Source organism: Melanerpes formicivorus, unplaced genomic scaffold (genome assembly GCF_026170545.1).
Source record: "Melanerpes formicivorus ecotype bairdi unplaced genomic scaffold, bMelFor1.0.p_v2 SCAF_6, whole genome shotgun sequence".
NCBI classification, from domain to species: domain Eukaryota; kingdom Metazoa; phylum Chordata; class Aves; order Piciformes; family Picidae; genus Melanerpes; species Melanerpes formicivorus.
In genome coordinates this window covers 29,411,420-29,429,492 of record NW_027142358.1, presented here as the reverse complement: position 1 = coordinate 29,429,492, position 18,073 = coordinate 29,411,420, and the positions used below count along the sequence as shown (strand labels likewise).

General features: G+C 54.6%; 2 protein-coding genes across 2 annotated transcripts in view; one reads left to right on the top strand and one right to left on the bottom strand.

Annotated features, from left to right (window-relative positions):
- The first annotated feature begins 3,385 nt into the window (after positions 1-3,385).
- BNIP3 (BCL2 interacting protein 3) lies at positions 3,386-12,949 on the top strand. The gene is made up of 6 exons (XM_068140234.1): positions 3,386-3,534; positions 7,020-7,197; positions 8,167-8,251; positions 10,380-10,486; positions 10,591-10,740; positions 12,020-12,949. The coding sequence occupies exons 1-6, from the start codon at positions 3,498-3,500 to the stop codon at positions 12,069-12,071; spliced, it is 609 nt and encodes a 202-aa protein (XP_067996335.1). The 5' UTR covers positions 3,386-3,497; the 3' UTR covers positions 12,072-12,949.
- Positions 12,950-14,840: 1,891 nt separating this feature from the next.
- The window catches only part of PPP2R2D (protein phosphatase 2 regulatory subunit Bdelta), a 32,411-nt gene continuing 29,178 nt past the window's right edge, over positions 14,841-18,073 (bottom strand). The window contains exon 10 of the mRNA XM_068140233.1: positions 14,841-17,121. Coding sequence (XP_067996334.1) covers positions 16,842-17,121 — 280 coding nt within the window. The 3' untranslated portion in view covers positions 14,841-16,841. The remainder of the gene's footprint in view (positions 17,122-18,073) is intronic.

The window sequence follows — 18,073 nt, the reverse complement described above, 5'->3', positions numbered from 1 at the left end:
TGCCATGGGTTAGTTGGTTGGGTGGTGTTGGATGATAGGTTGGACACAATGATCTTGAAGGTCTCTTCCAACCTGGTCTATTCTATTCTATTCTATTCTAAACATACTTCAACAAGCCTCCTTTCCTCCAGGTTGAACACCCCCAGTTCCCTCAGCTGCTCCTCATAAGACTTCACCTCCAGACCCTTCACCAGCTTCATTGCCCTTCTCTGGACACACCACAGCACCTCAATGTCCTTCCTGGAGAGAGGGAGCCAAAGCTGAACCCAATATTTGAGGCACAGCCTCAGCAGTGCCCAGTTCAGGAGGGCAATCCCTGCCCTGGTCTTGTTGGCCACAGCAGCAGCTTAGGCTGTCCATGGAGTAATTCAATCCAGTGTGAGCACTATTTTGGTGTGTAAATCTCAGCTACAAAGAATTGAAACCAGCAGAGCATGGATCTATCACAGCTCCTCACGTCAACAGCCTGGATAAGCACGAGCAGCTCAGAAATGAGCTCAGCTTGGTGGTTAATGATGAACAACATTCCAGGAAAGGCACAGCATAAACATATACATCCTGGGGTGATCTCCAGAGGCAGCCAGGTGGTTAATAACTAAGCCATCAGGTGATAAAAACCCTCAGGAGAACAAGGAGTTCTCAGCTTTCAGCTGCTTCTAAGGACAGAATCACAGTCACAGGTTTGGGGTGGAAGGGACCTTGAAGATCATCAAGTTTCTGTGCTTTGTGGACGTGAGCAAACCTGGCAGCAGCATGCAGCTGAGGAGGCTTGTTGTGAAAGCCATGAGCTTCAGCATGTCTTGAGCCTGTGACATCAACCTGCTTGGTGACCAAGAGGAAATGGCCTGAAATTGCACCAGGCTCAGGGCAGGGCTGCACAGCCAGGGGCTGCTTCTAGCAGGGAGAAGCTGATGGGGAGAGTTCTGTCAAGGGCTGAGCTGCACAAAGGTTCTGCCTGAGTCTTGCTCCTGGCCACATCCAGAACACTGCCATAGCTTGTGCCACACCTTGGGCTGCAGCTGCAGGGAGGAGCCCCCAGGATGGGGGACCCTTAACTGCCCATCAAGGGATTGCAGCCCATGGATGGCATCTGCAGGAGAAAGCTGAGGGATCAGCAGGGCCAAGCTTCTTCTCCACTGGATAGCATCCCAGGAGGATTCTGTCCCTTCTGCCTTCCATCCCCATCCCTGTGTTCCTCAATCCAATTCCAGAATCTGGCTCCTGAATCTAGTTCCCATCTGCTGCTGAGTCCAGTCTGGGACTTGCCCAGTGCCTGCCCCCAGCATCAGTGGTGCCAGTGGTGCAATCATTGCCCCCAGGGCTTGGGTTCCATACTGGTTTGTGTCTCTGTGTCTCTATTTCATGGGATTGTTCTTCTCTACACCCCAGCTGGTTGAGTTTCTTTCCTAGCCCACCAGTCTCTCCCCGTTCTCCCCTCTCACTCCCATTCGGGAAGGCAGAAGCCTTCACGGAGAGCCTCTGGTGGCCAGCAGAGCCTTGTCCCAGGAGAGTACCACACCCCCACAACAGCATGTGCTCAACACTGACTGCAAAGCTGAAGCTGACCGCAAGTTAGACTTCACCTCCACCTCCAGCATCACCTCCTCTGGTCCCTAAGGGGGCAGGTCCCTGTCTGTGACTGAAGGGAGCAGATCGATACCTGATCGGTGGGAGCCGGGGGGTGAACGGTTTGCAGCCGGCAGGCAGCACCGAGCGGAGCGCAGGCTTCGGGCGCGCTGCTCACACGGGGCAGGCCGGAGGCTGCCGCTCCCCCACCTGCCCCTGCGGCGCTGAGGCAGCGCCTCCCGAGCTGCGCGGGGTGCGATGCGCACGGCAGCCTCTCCGTGGCGCTGTTGCGGTGCTTTCACGCCACGCCGTCAAGCCGATAAAGCGGCTGGGGTCTCGCCCGGGGAGCCGGGCAGCCTGCAATCGCGTCGCAGAGTCCCAGCACCGTGGGGCTTGGAGGGCATCTCTAGGGATCATCCGGTCCAACCCCCCTGCTGAAGCAGGGGCACCCACAGCAGCCTATCTAGGATCATAGTGGCCAGCTGGGGTTGGAATGTCTCCACAGATGGAAACTCCACGACCTCTCTGGGCAGCCTGTGCCAGGGCTCCAGCACCCTCACACCAAAGAAGCGTCTCCTCCTCTTCAGATGGAACCTTTTATGGTTAAGTTTGTGCCCACTGCCCCTTGTGCCCCTCACTGGGCATCGCTGAAAAAAAGCCTGTTCCCATCCTCCTGACTCCCCCCCTTGGAGTATCGATCAGCACTGATGAGATCCTCCCCCTCAGGCTGCTCTTTTCCAGCCCCAACTCTCTGAGCCTTTCCTCATGGCTGAGATGTTTCAGTCCCCTCAGCACCTTTGTGGCCCTTTGCTGTGCCCTCTCCAGCGAGTGCCTGTCCTTCCTGATGGTGTGGTGCTGAGCTTTCTGTTCCTTCAACACTGCTGCACCCCTGCCAGGGTGGCGTTCACACGGGGAGGACCAGAGCACCCCTGGAACGTTGAACTTGCCCTTCCGTTCCGTGTCGCGGGCTGCCTGCACTTCCTCCCCAGAGCGCGGGGTGAAGGGAGGGCTGCTGCACAGCAGAGAGCAGCAGAGAGCTGCAGGATGGGCGCCAAGCCCAAGGCTGCCTCCAGCCTCCTGAGCCGCGGAACCATGGAATGGTTAGGGTTGGAAGGGACCCGAGAGATCATCCACTCCCCTGCCACGGCCAGGGACACCTTAAACCACGTCCCCCAGCTGCCACGTCCACAGGTTTCTTGAACACCTCCAGGGATGGAGACTCCACCACCACCACCTCGGGCAGCCTGTTCCAGTGCCTGACCACTCTGCCCATGCGGAAACATCCTGAGGGGCTTGGGGGGAGGCAGAATGAGGCACGCCGAGGAACCGTGACGGATCACCAGGGACTTGGAGAAACCATGATGGTGGTGTAAGAGACGCCGGCAGACCATCTGGGGCCTGGAAGGACCATGATGGTGATGCGAGGGACTCTGAGGACCGCGAGACTGAGACACCAACAGCCAGCGGAAAACACCTCAGGCAGCCCGCGGCGCCCGCCCCGCGGCGGCAGCCAATGGGAGTGGAGCGTCTTAAGACGTCACGATGGCACGCCCCGCGGCGGCAGCCAATGGAAGTGGAGCGTCTTTAGACGTCACGACGGCACGCCCCGCCGCGGCGGCCAATGGAAGATGGGCGCTGCTTGACGTCACGACGGCACGCCCCCTAGCAGCGGCCAATGGGAGCGGGCCGGCGTCTGACGTCGCGGCGGCAGGTCCCGCAGCGGCGGGGGTGGGTGGTCAGTCCGTGCGTGTCCAGCGGCGGTTGGAGGGCGGTCAGCGGCCTGTCAGGGGCCTGTCAGCGCGCTGTCAGTGCGCGTCTAGCCGGGGGCGGGCGGGCGGTCGTCAGTCGGTGCGTGCGTGCGTACGCGCGGCCGCAGCACAGCGGGGTTTGCCTGTGGCTCCGTGGGGCGGCAGAGCAGCGGAGAAGGCGCCATGTCGCGGAGCAGCCCGCAGGAGGAGAATTTGCAGGGTAAGAGGCCCGCCTGTGGCCGCGGTGCTGCCCGGCCTCCTTCCCTCCCTCCTTCCCGCGGGGCCCGTTGGCCTGTGCGGCCTCGGGCGGCGCTGCGGCGGGCGGGCCTGGGGCCTGTCGGGGGCGCTGGCGGTGTCTGTGTGGCCGCCGCCGGGGCCCTGGGGCGGGCGGTTTCCTCTCGCCGCCCGCTCTCGGCCTCCTCCTGGGCGTTTTGCGGAGGGCCGAGCCTCCGGGCGGCGTCTCGCAGCCGTTAACCGCCGTGTGTGCCAGCCGCCCCGAGGGGATCGCTCCCTGGGCGGGGAGTCCGGCGGCGGGGACGGGCTCTGGGGCCTGGCCTCGGCGTTGCTCTTCGCTCCGTTCCGCCGCCGCGGGCCATCAGCAGCCGCTCCGCCTGCGGCTGCCGGGGCTCTCCCGGCCCGTGGGCCGCGATCGGGCGGCAGCCTGGAGGGAGCTGCTCGTTAAACCTCCCAATAACAGAGAAACGATGAGTGGGGTGGAAACCCCGGTTCAATTTAACAAGCCGTGGTGCCGGGGTTGTGCAGCGGGTTGGCGAGTCTGGCTGGCTTACCCGAGATCCTCCTGAGATCCCTGTGCTGTGGGCAACCCTTCCTGGCCAGGAGGAGTCCTCTGTGGGCACTTTGGGATGTGCCTTTGAGGGGACATCAGGGTCAGTCGCATGTCAGTGGACAATCAGAGCAAATTTACGTGGCAAGGGAAGTGCCTGTGTGTAACTAGAGACAGTGATCTGAGTGCTTGGAAGGGACATTCTTGCCTTGCCCTGGAGTTTTGCTATAAATCCGTGGAGAGATGAAGCTTTCCTGAGCTGACTGAGTACTTTTAAATGCTAAACTGTCCTTCCCACAGCGTGAACCCCGGGTTGGAATGTGATAGAGGCTCAGTCCCTTCAGAATCCTTCCCCAGGTTGTGGTCTGCTTGGTTTGCCCTGCCAGGTCACACCTGCCCTTATCTGGTTATGCTTCCAGCTTCACAGAAACAACAGCTTCCTTTTAAGTGGTAGTACAGCAGCACACTCCAAGTGCAGTGGCACAGCCTTGCTCTCAAGAGCATCCAAAAGGGAAAGGGAACTGTGTAAAGCACCTGCAGTGTGTGATTCCTTTGTTAAGAGTCTTCATCTTCTCTCTGGTTTATGGTGTCCTGGACCCAGAGTTGGGCTGCTTTAGGAAAGCAGTTCCTGGAGTCATAGAGTGTTAGGGGCTGGAAGGGACCTCTAGAGATCATCAAGTCCAACTGCCCTGCCAAAGCAGGCTCACCTAGGACAGGCCACACAGGAAGGGCATCCAGATGGGTCTCCAGAAAAAAGAGACTCCCCAGCCTCTCTGGGCAGCTTGCCTCAGGGCTCTAGCTCTGTCACACCCAAGTTTCTCCCCATGTTGAAGTGGAACCTCCTGGGCTCCAGTTTCTGCCTCTTGTTCCTTGTGTAATTCCTTTTTGTGGTGCTGGTGAGGGCTGGGGTGTGAGTGAGCCTCAAGCAGCAGGAGCAAATAGTGTAAGACCATGTGTGCAGGTCACTGTGCAGCCCCCAGAGATGTGGAGGAGCAGAAGCTGAGATTGGGATCACAGAATGTCAGTTTGGAAGGGACCCAAAGGATCATCTGGTCCAACCTTTCCAGGGATATGGCAAGGAGCCAGGGCAGGTAGAGCAGGAGCTGGCTGATGTTCTGGAGGCAGACACTAAACTCTTAAGCTGGGCACTGTCTCAGCTGGAATTCTGGAGGTTGTGATCATTGTTGGGGCTTTGAGAAATGTTGAGGAGAAGAGCAGAGAGAGTTTTGGCCATGAACACATACCCAGACACGTGGGGTCATGGGGAGGGGAAGAGTCACATGGAGGGAAAGAAGAACACAAACAAAGTTGTGGAGTGAGAGGCCATCAGAAGAATGTTCCTTGGTAACCCAGGAGGTTTCCAGCCCAGAGAGTTTGTGGCTTTTTAGCTGGGAGAGATTCATGTCACCAATGGAGGTGGAGCAGGTTGGCTTTCTGGTGTTTTCATCTCATTTGTGACCCTGCCATCCCTTCCCAAGTGGAATATCTCCCTTCAGCAGAGCTATCTGCTCCACCTTCCCCTCTCCCACACACCTTCAAGGCTGCTCTTTTACTAATCCCTTCTGTGTAAAGTGCTTTATTGCTCAGCTCTCTCCCAGCTTCTCTTCCTCTAGAGCAGGAACAGCCCAAGCACCCCTGTCTGTGCCCCTGCCTTTCCTTCAGCACCCTTCCTGCTGTGCTCTGCCCACTCTGGGGGGCCCTGAACTCACTGTTTCAGTTCCTCTGAACAATTCTGGGGTGGGCACAGTCCCCCTACCAACTCCTGCTGTTTGTTTCTCATAGCAAGAGGGGTAAATTCCACAGATCCTGGTGGAACTCAAACATTATCTGTCCCTTGAGGTGATTTAGAAAGGACACAACAGGCTTGTGTGCCTGGTCCCTTGAGGTGGTTTTGTGCCTGGACTACTGCTGCCCCAGGAGAGAATTGTTATTCAGCACACTTCCCAACCCAACAAAGCAGCAAGGAGCATGTGACCCTGGGTGTTAAATGTCCTACAAGCAGCCAACACATGATCTGCTGGTTGCCACATACCCTCCTTGTTGCTTCACTCTGGCATCTACACATGTTTGCTGGCAAAAGGCTGAACAAAACAAGGGTGGTGGCCTTCTCAGCCTCAAATATTGCCTGTAAACGAATAAATACATAGCAGGGAGAGACCTTGGGGTGATGTGGTTTGGCTGCCAGCTGTCTTGAATAAAAAACATAAAATAGACCCTGAAATGAAGAAAATTTCAAGGCCTGGAGAGCAGCTTTCCTTCAGCTCTGGGAGGCTTCCCAGCTGGCTAACACAATCCCTTCCCTCTGGCCTCCCATGTTTCTGAGGTGGGGTGGCAGTGGGGTGTCATCTTTGTAGCCTTTTGCTGCACTCCCTCCACAAATGCCAGCACTTGAGGAGAGGGTGCAACAAAGAGCTCCAGAGGTGCTGAGGAGACTGAAACATCTCTGTGATGAAGAAAGGCTGGGAGAGATGGGGCTTTTTTGTCTGGAAAAGAGCAGCCTGAGGGGGAGATCTCATCAATGCTGAGAGGGTGGGTGTCAGGAAGATGGGACCAGGCTTGTTTCAGTGCTGCCCAGTGACAGGACAAGGAGTAACAGCCACAAACCTGAGCATGGGAAGTTCCATCTGAACATGAGGAGGAACTGCTTCAATTGAAGGGTGGCAGACCCCTGGAGCAGGCTGTCCAGAGAGGTTGTAGAGTTCCTCTGCAGACATTCAGACACCATCTGGGTGTGTTCTTGTGTGACCTTCTCTGTGTGAACCTGCCTTGGCAGGGGCTTGAACTCCCTGATCTGCAGAGGTCCCTTCCAACCCCTGCCATTCTGTGTCTCACTGGGGAGTGACAGCAGGCTCATGCTTTACCTGCTTCTGATACAAATGCTCTTGACTGACTCTGGTCCTGGTTTTGGTGACCCTGAGCAGGTTCCTGGGTGGAACTCCACTTCAGCAGCAATGGCAGTGGCAGCAGTGTCACCCCCACGGGTCAGGAGCAGGTGCCAGCCTCCATTTCTATCCACAATGGTGACATGGAGAAGATCCTGCTGGATGCTCAGCACGAGTCTGGGAGGAGCAGCTCAAGAGAGAGTTCACATTGTGACAGGTAAGGAGATGCTGTGGGGTGGCAGAGTGAAGGGCACCAGTGCACACAACCAGTGTTGAGCACAAGGGGCAGGGACATCTGCAGGAAAGCTTCTGCAGGTCTGTGCATGTGCAGCTGCTTGCAGGAGAGAGCTGAGAAGCAAAGCCACAGATCAGGTCTGTTCCAGGTGAGACCAGGACAGGGCACACACCTGCAGAGAGCCAAGTGTCACATGTAACACACTGACATTAAATGCTGGAGCAATGCTTGGCTAGAAGCTTATCCTGAAGTTCGAGGAGAGAGGACTCTGGAAGAGCTCCCCCATCTCATGAAGGTGCTGTCCTGGGGTTTGAGCTGTCACTGGGAAGGGTTAGTCCTTGGGCAGGGGGTGTCAGTGGTGTCCTTAAGTGTGTCACCAACAAGGAAGTAAGGGAAGGGTGATCAAGAGCAGCTTGTGTTTGCAACAAGTTCTTGGGGAGCTGCTGAAGACTTCTGCATCTGGAGTGCAAAGCACAGCAGGAGTTTCTAGGTGAGCACCACCAAACAACTGTCAGTGTTCTTAATTCACTGCTTTGGGGTTGCTGGGCTCTGAAGGCTGCAGCCCAAAGTTTGTTTTGAAAGACACAGTGAGCTACAGGACACAAAATAGGAAGCAGAACTTCCTTTTCTGGTTGAAGTCAAATGAAGCCCCACTTCTGCTCATTGCTGGCTGCTCCTTGTTAGCCAGGTAGCACAGGCCTCATACAGCTGAGAGCAGCTCTGAGCAACAGCATCCTTGGCAGGTTGCTGCAAAACCAGAGGTGGATTTGGTGTGGTGGCTGGGTTCTGTCACCACTGAGAGATTCATCTCTTCAGTTGTGGGCAGGGGACTGCAGCTCTTGTGAGGACAGCACAGGTGAGCCTCCTGGACCAGCTTCCAGTGCAGAGCCCAAAGCATCTCATAAACCACTCAGCTGATTCTTTCTTACTTGGGCTTCTCTTTGAATCCAGCCCTCCTCGTTCCCAGACACCTCAGGACAGCCACAGAGCTCTGGAGCTAGAGAGCCACAGCAGTGGGGAGAAGAACAGCTTCCAGGTGAGTCTCCTCTGGCTTTGGGAGAAAGAATTTCTCACTCCTGGTGTTTGGAAGACAGCACTGGGAAAGAGGGGAGAGAGAGGGGTCTGAGATAACTCAGAAAGGTCTGTGCAGAATCAACAAGTTCCCCATGAGGCAGCAGTGTGCCCTTCTGGCCAGGAAGGCATGTGGGCTTCTGGGGTGCATGAAGAAAGGTATGGCCAGCAGGTCAAGGGAGGTTCTCCTCTCCCTCTACTCTGCCCTACTGAGGCCTCATCTAGAGTACTGGGTCTGGCTCTGGGCTCCCCAGTTCAAGAGACACAGGGAACTGCTGGAGAGAGTCCAGGGGAGGCTGGAGAAATGCTAAGGGTCATGGAGTATCACTGTGAGGAGCAAAGGCTGAGAGCCCTGGGGCTGTTGAGCCTGGAGAAGAGCAGCCCCAGAGGGGATCTGATCAGCACTCAGAGCTAAAGGACCTGTGGGGGCCAAGAGGCTGGGGCCAGACTCCTGTCAGTGGTGCCCAAGCAGGACAGGGAGCACAAACTGGAAGCCAGGAGGTTCCACCTGAAGATAAGGAGAAACTTGTTTGGTGTGAGGGTGCTGGAGCCCTGGAACAGGCTGCCCAGAGAGGTTGTGGAGTCTCCTTCTCTGGAGCACCCCTCACTCTTGGGATCCTGGGCAAGCTGCTGTGGGTTCCCCTGCTTTAGCAGGGGGGGGTTGGACTGGATGATCTCCAAGGGTCCCTTCTAGCCTCAGCACTCTGGGTTTTGGGGGTTCTCTGTGATTTAGATCAGCTCAATAGATTGCTGGTAAGAAATTGTGCTGTGCTTCCAGCAGCCCCTTCAGACACTGCAAGCTACTTTAGGCTTGGAGAAGAAACACTCCAAAGTTAGAAGCCCGTCAGAGAGTTGCCTGGACAGCTTTATCTCCCCTCCCACGTGGGTCTGTGTGCCTCTGGACCTGTTTGACTTCTGCAGTCAGCTGCTATTTTTATCTCAAGAGCTTGGCTCCATTTCATGCACACATATTGAGCAAGGAGCTCTGTTCTGACTCAGCAGTTGTGCTGTGATTCACTTGAAGACTACCCCACTGTCGGTCTGGGTGGGGTTTTGGGGTGGGCTTTCTGCACACCTGGCTGCAGACAGATCTGGGCTCACTTCATTGATGTTCCCACAGCTGCCCCAGAAGGCTTTAACAGACTAAAATGTGCTTCCCTTGGCTTAGTCAAAGCTCTCCAGCTCCTGATCCAGTTTAGAAGGCAGGCAGAAAGTGTCTTAGGCCTAGTGTCCATCTGATGGGTGAGCTGGAGATACTTTCAGGCCCTCTATTTGGGATTGAATGCAAGGTTTGTAGGATTCATAGAATGGTTTGGGTTGGAAGGGACCTTCAAGACCATCTAGTTCCAACCCTCTTGCTGTGGGCAGGGGCACCTTCCAGTAGACCAGGCTGATCAAGGCCTTATCCAACCTGGCTTTGAATCCCAGGTTCTGGGATTTCATTTCCAGGGTAGTCTTTACTGGGACAAAGAGAGGATGTGCAATATCATAGTATCAGTCAGGGTTGGAAGGGACCACAAGGATCATCTAGTTCCAACCCCCCTGCCATGGGCAGGGACACCCCACACTAGATCAGGCTGCCCAGAGCCTCATCCAGCCTGGGCTTAAACACCTCCAGGGATGGCACCCCAACCACCTCCCTGGACAACCCATTCCAGGGCTTCACCACTCTCATGGGGAAGAACTTCCTCCTCACCTCCAGCCTGAATCTCCCCACCTCCAGCTTCATTCCATTCCCCCTAGTCCTGTCACTACCTGAGATCCTGAGCAGTCCCTCCCCAGCCCTCCTGTAGCCCCCTTCAGATACTGGAAGGCCACAATGAGGTCACCTTGGAGTCTTCTCTTCTGCAGACTGAACAGCCCCAACTCCCTCAGTCTGTCCTCATTATGGTGTTTTCCACTCACATCCAGCCTGGGAGGTGGATCTCCCTCTTCCCCCTGGCTTCATCTGAGACCTAAATGCTTTAGTAGGGGTGATGGTGGGAAGGGATGGGAGAAGTGAGCATCAGAGAGAGCCAGAGGTGCAGAAGAGCTTTGCCTTGCAGTGGTGACTGCTGTAGCTCTGCAAACTGTTGATAACAGCTCTGTTTCAGTCTGAAGAAGACTTTCTGGAAAGGAGGAAAGAAGTGGAGAGGCTCCTGAGGAGAAATGCAGACTGGATATGGGACTGGTCCAGCAGGCCAGAGAACATCCCACCCAAGTGAGTGCTCTCCCTGCCCCAGGGTGGACTTGGCTGGAGGTTTGGCTTCCACAAGCCCCAGTGGATCTCAGGTAACACTGAGCGTGTCTCCTTCCCACCCCCAGGGAGTTCCTCTTCAAGCACCCCCGGCGCACAGCCACCCTCAGCATGAGGAACACCAGTGTGATGAAGAAGGGTGGCATATTCTCAGCTGAGTTCCTCAAGGTCTTTCTTCCATCCCTGCTGCTTTCTCACATCCTTGCCATTGGCCTAGGGTAAGTCCCCTTCCGACACCCCGAACAGGCAGAGTTCTGCCTGTGTTGCCTGGAGCTTAATTCTGATCCTCAGTCCATCTTGGAGCAGCAGCCTTTTCTTCAGGGAAAGGAGACAGACAGGAAGGGCTTTGAACTTCTCTGGTGGTGCTGAATGCCAAAGCAAACAGTCACAGACTTGTTTGGGTTGGAAGAGATCTTTAAGATGATGGAGTCCAACCATTAGTCCAGCACTGCCAGGTCGCCACTAAATCATGGTCCTCAGCACCACCTCTGCCTCCTTTAAACACCTGCAGGGATGGGGAGTCAACCACCTCCTGGGGCAGCCTGGGACAGTCTTTGACAACCCCTTCAGGGAAGAAGTTTCTTTTCATATCCAACCTAAATCTTCCCTGGTGCAACTTGAGGCCATTTCCTCTTGTGCTGTTTCTTCTTCCATGGGAGAAGAGACCACCCCCCCACCTGGCTCCAACCTCCTTTCAGGGGGTTGTAGAGCGCCAGAAGATCTCCCATCAGCCTCCTTTTCTCCAGCCTAAACACCCCCAGGTCCTTCAGCTGCTCCTGACCAGACACTTCACCAGTTCCATAGCAGTGCAGGGTATCAGTTAAAGCCATACCTTAAAAGAATGGCTTCCTTAGCTGAAGGAGATGTGTGGAAAGAAGATGCAGTGTAGGGAGCAGTGCACATGTGCCAAGGGGGACATCATGTCCAGAGAAAGAGCAAGAAGTAGGTGAAGGTGCTGGTTAAAGGAAAGGGTCCTGGATTTCAGAGGTGTTTAACAACTGGGTAAATGAGATAAGCAATGGAAAGAGGCAATAGAAACCTGGCTTGGAGCCCTGAGGCGGTGTCATCTTGATACCCCCTTAGAGATTGCTTCAGGGACACCTTAGAGCAGGCTTCCAGTACCTGAAGGGGACTACAGGAGAGCTAGAGAGACACTTTGGACAAAGGCATGGAGTGGCAGGACGAGGGGTGATGGCTTCAGAGTGGAAAAAGCTGGACTGAGATGAGACAGGAGGAGGAAGAAGTTCTGCCCCATGAGGGTGGTGAGATGCTGGAACAGGTTGCCCAGAGCTGTGGAGGCTCCAAGACTGGCAGCGTTCAAAGCCAGGTTGGATGGGGACCTTGAGCAGCCTGAGTCTAGTGGAAGGTGCCCATGGCAGGGGGTTGGCACTAGAGGGTTTTTAAGGTCATTTCCAACCCAAACCATTCCCTGAGCCCTGATGTGCCATAGCTTGTCTGGAGTTGAGCCCTCCCTGACCTTGTGTTCCTCATCCTCAGGGTTTACATTGGGAGACGCCTCACGACCACAGCCTCCAGCAGCTCCTTCTGAAGGCACCTGGAGTTGAGTGTGAAAGCACAGCAGTGCTGAGGAGGTGACAGTAGGAGGCTCTGAGCTGCTCTGGCTTTGTGGGAAGAGCAGAGACAGTCGAGCTGATGTATCATAGAAGTCTTCTGAGCTGGTTCATCACGCTGCTTTTGGTGCATCCACATCCCTGCTGCCGCTTCGTAGTGAAAGACCTTGGGGAACTGAAGGGACAAGAGGCTTCACCCCACCCCAGCTCTAGCCTAGCACTTGTGACCCAGGCCCTGTTCCTCTGAGCTCCTGTGCTCCATGGCTGTGAGCAGTCCTCGCTGCTGCTGCTGCCACCACCACCACAAGGGACTAACCCAGAGCTACCTCTGGCCTTAGCTGTCATGGAGAGGAGTCCAGAGGAGCTTCGGCCTCGCTCCAGGCATCTCTTGCTTACGTAGATCATATAGGGTAGTCCAGAGGAGCTTCAGCCTCTTCCCTGTGTAGACTTTGCTCAGCTCCCCTTCTCCTCCATGGAAGATGGGAATGTTGGACACAGCTGGGAGAAACCATCTGAGTGAAGCTTTTCTTGGGTGTCCCTAGTTCAGAGCTTGAACTAGTGAAACCCAGCTTGAAATCTGGCTTTGGTGCCCCACAAACAGCTTCTCCTGCAAAGATGTTGACTTCAGAAGAGTTCCTCCTCCTCTAGCCACCTGCAGACTGTTGCTTCCCAGCCTTTTTATCTGTAGAGTGACAAAGTTGCACCCCCTTGGCCTCCCCCTTGTACAGAGCCACCGCAGTGCACGCTCCCGGTTTGCACCCACCCCGAGCTCTCACCTTATTTAACTAAGAGCAGCAGGCAAGGGCTTGCCAAAGCTCTGTGTTTTATATATTTAAATAAAAGGGTTCCTGGTAGAGTCTGAGCTTCCTCCTTCCCTTTTCTCTGTCAGCTGGGCAAAGGGGCTGACAGGGCTCCTCTAACCCGGGCTTCATGCTTGGTTATTTGGGTGCACTGCAGTCAGGGGGGGTGAGAGTGGTTGGATAGAGGAGGGGAGAGTAGGGGAGGCTGTCCACCTCAACTTCAGCCAGGCTTTGGCCACTGTCTCCCAGAACATCCTCTTGGGGAAGCTTAGGAAGGTCAGAAGAATGGAAAAGTGCAGTGGGGTGGGAAGTGGCATAAGGACAGAGCTCAGGGGGTTGTGATCTGTGGGGCTAGTGGTGGTCCCAAAGGATCAGGACTGGATCCAGTCATCTTTAACATCTTCATCACCAACCTGGAGGAAAGGACAGAGCCTCCTACTCAGTTTTCTGATGGTACCAAACCAGGAGGAGCAGCTGAGCCCCTGCCAGGCTCTGCTGCCATTCATCCAGGCATGGCCAGGCAGGCTGGAGACCTGGGTGAGAAACCTCCTGCAGTTCAACAAGGGTGTGTGGAAGGGTCCTAGTCCTGGGGAGGGAGAAGCACCTGCACCAGTACAGGTGAGGGGATGCAGCTCCACAAAGAAGGACCTGGGAGTACTGGTGGACAACAAGGTCACCATACATGAGCCAGCAAGATGCACTTTTGGCCAAGAAGGCTCATGATGGTCTGAGTGCATGAAGAGTGCAGCCAGCAGGTCAAGGGAGGTTCTCCACCTCTGCTCTGCTGGAGTGGTGTATCCAGTCCTCCCACCTCTCCCAGCCTTCAGGGAGCTGCTTCTGGAGCTGCTCCAGCAGCTGGGGACTACCCCAGAAATGAGAACCTTCAAGATCATCAGGCTCAAGCAATAACCTAGTGCTGAGAGCTACCACAGATGCTGACCTGACACTTTACACTCCAAGCTCCAGAGTCCTGTGGAGGGGGCATCATTAACTCTGGTTTCCATCAACACACAATGTTCACCCCAGCCCAGTTCACTGGGTACTGGGGATCCTTCCCAGCACAGCCAGCCTCACAAACCTCACCTCCAATTTCTGGAGCACACAACCTCCACTCTTCCCCTGATGCCCTCAAAACCAGCAGTGAAGTTGGTAGGAACTGGCTGACAGCTTCCCCACCCTGCAGGAGCAGCAGCACATCTGGACAGTGTAGGCTGCTTACACCTCACCCATCCCTGTGCTCAGGGGTTTCATGCAGCAAAGCCAAGCACTGGATCTCCAGCCTGTTGTCCCCCAGCCCCACCACCATTCCTCATCAGATGTTCACAGTATGGTGTGGGATGGAAGAGATGTCTCTGGAGACCACCCCATCCAACCCTCCTTCTAAAGCAGGGGCACCCACAGCAGCTTGCCCAGCATCACAGTGTCCAGCTGGGCTTGGAATCTCTCCAGAGGAGGAGACTCCACAACCTCTCTGGGCAGCCTGCTCCAGGGCTCCAGCACCCTCCCACCAAAGATGTTTCTCCTCTTGTTTAGATGGAACTTCTTATGTTCCACCTGCAAGGAGGTTAAGCATGCAGGGTGAGCAGTGCAGCTGCTCCCAGGAGTCAAGGGAAGTATCTGAAAACACAACCATTTGATCCAAGGGACAGTTTTTAGATACGAGGCAGTGATCAAAACCGGTTTAATGGGAAGTGGTACAAGCAAGCAACTCGTGTTTGAGAGCATGGATTCCACCAAACCTTTTTCTCTTTGCACTCAGATTCCACTCACATTGCCTGAAAAGAAAGAAACCAGAACTAGACAGCACTGATAAATCCACTGAGCAGCAGCAGAGAACCTTCAGAACCAACTCCAGCCCCCAAGGACCCTTCCCGAGGGGGAGGCCTCAGCCAAGCCTCTCCTCCCAGGCAGAGCAGGGGTTGTCAAAACACAGAGAGCAAGGCCAAGTAAACATTTAAAATTTATTAATTCAACTTTTTTTTTTTGGTCAAAATAACTGAACAGTATGTACAGTCCCGGAGTGAGCTGGAGGAGGAGGTGGGCGAGGAAGGGGGTCGCCGCGGTGACCCAGCAGCTCCACACCTCCCCCGGTTTCACGGCTTCCCAACCAAGGTACAGCAGATTGGGTTGTGGTTGAACCGTTGCTTGTGGAACCTGGGCGAGTTGGAGCCCGCTGCGGGGTGGCACTTGCTGGGCATCCACCAAGGGGAGGAGGGATGGAGGTGTTTTGCTCCTCCCCTGCAGGTGTAAGGTGTTGAGCAAGGGACCCCTGGGTTTCGGACAGAGTCCCTCATCTGCAGGCACATGTCAGAGTGCGACACCTAACTAGCGGGGCGCTGCAAGGAGCAGCCTCTGGCCCCGAGCGGCACGAGGAGGAGGAGGTTGGTGCATTTTAGGCCTCTTTGGAAAACAAAAATCAGTAATAACGAGAAGAATTGAAAAAAAAAAAAACCAACCCCAACAAGAAGAACAAAGTACCTAAGGCTTAAAAAACAAACGTTAGCAAGGACGGAGTTGGAGCCACCACGAGCTCCCAGCGGCCGGTGCTGGTCAGGCTGGAAGGTGCTTGGCATCGTCGAGGGTTTTGCGTCTTCTCCCTGCCGGCTGAAGCCCGCCGTGACAACCCAACGGTCACGGCCGAGCGCTCAGCATCGCCCCCATCGCCCCCACCGAGGCTCCCAAGGTTAACAAACAGTAATGCACGTGAGGTCTGGCTCTACCTAACCGTCAGAGGCATCAAAACAAGCTGGGGGCGGGGGGAGGGGGGGGAGAGGTTACCTTCAAAAGAAGCAAAATCTGCCAAGGGTTGTGCTCTCCCTTCTCTGCAAGGTGGCCAACGCTTTCTGCTTAAGGCTGTGGATGGTCTGTGCCAGGGACCTTTCCAACCTCCTGCTGGGGACAGAGAGAGCGTTTTGACACAAAAAAAAAACCCCAACCCCAAAGAGCCCAGCACTGAAGGGACAAAGGGCTCTGGGAAAACTCCCAAGGCAAGAGTTTGAAACACTACACACCAAAAAAAAAAGTGTGGGGCTTTAAGCAGCCTCTCCCCAACCCCCCCCCCAAAAAAAAAACATAATTAAACAATAAAAAACAGGAATACAAAACCTCCAAGGACTGGGGCAAAGCCTGGTGGGTCTTGCTCCTGGAGAACTTGCCCAACCTGGCTCCATGCAGTAGAAAAATAAAAAGACTGGATACATCCCTTTGGATTTAAAAACACTTTTGGAGAGCTCCTTCTTTTATTTAAGTGGTTTGGGTTTAGTTTTGTTTTTGTTTTGTTTTGTTTCTTTGTCTTTGTTTCCCTTCACCCCCCCTCCCCTCTCCCCTACCCCCACCCACCCCCCAGAAGGTGTGGTTATAGATACAGTTGGTGAGTAAATAAGTCATGGAAAAAAACCTGTCTATCAACCCAACTCAAGACCTACCTAAGTGCTCCAAGGTAAAAACACCTAAGCCTAGACACCAGGCCAGAGGAGGAATGTTCACAGGCATCAAGCACGATATATGTTCTGAAAGGCCCAAATATTACAGCAGAGAGAAGAGCAAGAGAGAGAGAGAGAGAGAAAGAGAGAGAAAGGACATTTTGATGACCACTTTGTCTTCATGGGTGTTCAATTTTTCTGTTGGTTTTTGGTCTATAAACTGAAAAGGAAGGCTCAGACTTGAAATAAATACATTTGAGTGGCGGCCTTCTTGAGCACTGTCCATCGATTCTGCCTCCTGAGGGTTCCTCCCAGAGAACTGCCAGCGACAACTCCCTACCCCCGGGCGAAGGCAGAACCATCCCAGGAGCTCAACAAACCAGGCCAGATCCTCTCCTTTAGCTAAAGGGAAGTTAAGTGCATCAATGTTCTTCACTGGTAGGACAACAAGGCCTTCTCTTGGACAGATAAACAACTGAGCTTAACTATGTAAGACGACGACTGTGTCCCGGAGTAAAAGTCATCTCTAGTTAATTTTGTCCTGGAATATATACAAGTTATTGGTGGCAGCCACAGCAATGATGTTCTCCATGGGGTGCCACGCCGTATGGAGGATCTTCTTGTTGAAGTCCAGACTGTCAACGCTTATCTCATCCTTCTTCCTTTTGCCCCCCGTGCAGACCTTGCGCGGCTTGAGGATGGCACGAGGTTTGCTGCTCTCCCGGGAAGCCTCCAGGGTGATGTCCCGCCGCGTGTTGCGATCGAACATCCTGAAGAAGTTGTTGTAAGATCCAGTCATGATAGCGCTGTTTGGAAGCAGAGGGAAGGTTGAGCTCGTGAGGTTGGAGAGTTGGGTGGAGCTGAGAGAACTGGGCCCCCCCCCCCCCCCCAGGAAATTCGAGGTATAGAGGCCTATGCAGCCTACGTAGAGCCCGTGGGAGCCTCTATATACATCATGGGAGCCTCTATATAGACCTTGGGAGCCTCTATAGTGGCCTATGGAGCTTATATTGAGCTAATGGGACCATCCATAGAGCCTGTGGGAGCCTCTATAGAGGTCTAAGGAGCCTCTATATTGACCAAGGTTTCCTTCATAGAGGCCTATGCAGCCTCTACAGAGGCTAATGGAGCCTCTACATAGACCAGGCCTCTGTAGAGCCCTTGGGAGCCTCTCTAGAGGCCTATGGAGCCTCTATACACACAGTGGGAGCCTCTCTAGAGGCCTATGGAGCCTCTGTATAGACAGTGGGAGCCTCTCTAGAGGCCTATGAAGCCTCTGTATAGACAGTGGGAGCCTCTCTAGAGGCCTATGGAGCCTCTATATAGACAGTGGGAGCCTCTCTAGAGGCCTATGGAGCCTCTATATAGACAGTGGGAGCCTCTCTAGAGGCCTATGGAGCCTCTATATAGACAGTGGGAGCCTCTCTAGAGGCCTATGGAGCCTCTATATAGACAGTGGGAGCCTCTCTAGAGGCCTATGGAGCCTCTGTATAGACAGTGGGAGCCTCTCTAGAGGCCTATGGAGCCTCTATAGACAGTGGGAGCCTCTCTAGAGGCCTATGGAGCCTCTATAGACAGTGGGAGCCTCTCTAGAGGCCTATGGAGCCTCTATATAGACAGTGGGAGCCTCTCTAGAGGCCTATGGAGCCTCTAGAGGAGCCTATGGCACCTCTGTAGAGCCCTAAACTCTTTTCAGTGGTGCTCAGTGATAGGACAAGGGACAATGGGCACTAACTTGAACACAAGAAGTTCCATTTA